This window comes from Loa loa (assembly GCF_000183805.2).
Source record: "Loa loa unplaced genomic scaffold supercont3.56, whole genome shotgun sequence".
In the NCBI taxonomy this organism is placed as follows: domain Eukaryota; kingdom Metazoa; phylum Nematoda; class Chromadorea; order Rhabditida; family Onchocercidae; genus Loa; species Loa loa.
In genome coordinates, this window is record NW_018108236.1 from 259649 (window position 1) to 260186 (window position 538).

The following is a 538-nucleotide window of genomic DNA, read 5'->3' on the forward strand; positions in this document are numbered from 1 at the left end:
TTATCCTAAAATGAAGCCGAACAAACCTTCCATAATTCAGATTCAACGGGACGTTTTGCATCGTATCGTTCACCTTTCTTCGCTGTAAACTCGGTAGCAGTTTGCGTTTCTGACATGAATGATCCATCACCATGCAAAAGATCAGAATCTTGTGGTTTTGTTACCGGATATCGTTCTCCTGTCCTATTGACGTAATCTTGATGAGAAACAGTGTCACTACCCATCTGCCCTTCTTTCTGAAACTAATCCGATCGATTTATTACAATCAACTCCCACGTTTCCATACTTATCCTAAAATGAAGCCGAACAAACCTTCCATAATTCAGATTCAACGGGACGTTTTGCATCGTATCGTTCACCTTTCTTCGCTGTAAACTCGGTAGCAGTTTGCGTTTCTGACATGAATGATCCATCACCATGCAAAAGATCAGAATCTTGTGGTTTTGTTACCGGATATCGTTCTCCTGTCCTATTGACGTAATCTTGATGAGAAACAGTGTCACTACCCATCTGCCCTTCTTTCTGAAACTAATCCGAT

At 41.1% G+C, this 538-nt stretch overlaps 1 protein-coding gene across 1 annotated transcript in view; it reads right to left on the reverse strand.

Moving 5' to 3' along the window:
• Window positions 1-5: 5 nt before the first annotated feature.
• LOAG_17272 (hypothetical protein) overlaps window positions 6-538 on the reverse strand; it is a gene marked incomplete at both ends in the record, with an annotated part of 6623 nt that continues 6090 nt past the window's right edge. The window contains one exon of the mRNA XM_020449932.1: window positions 6-236. Within this exon, the coding sequence (XP_020306466.1) occupies window positions 6-236 (231 nt within the window). The remainder of the gene's footprint in view (window positions 237-538) is intronic.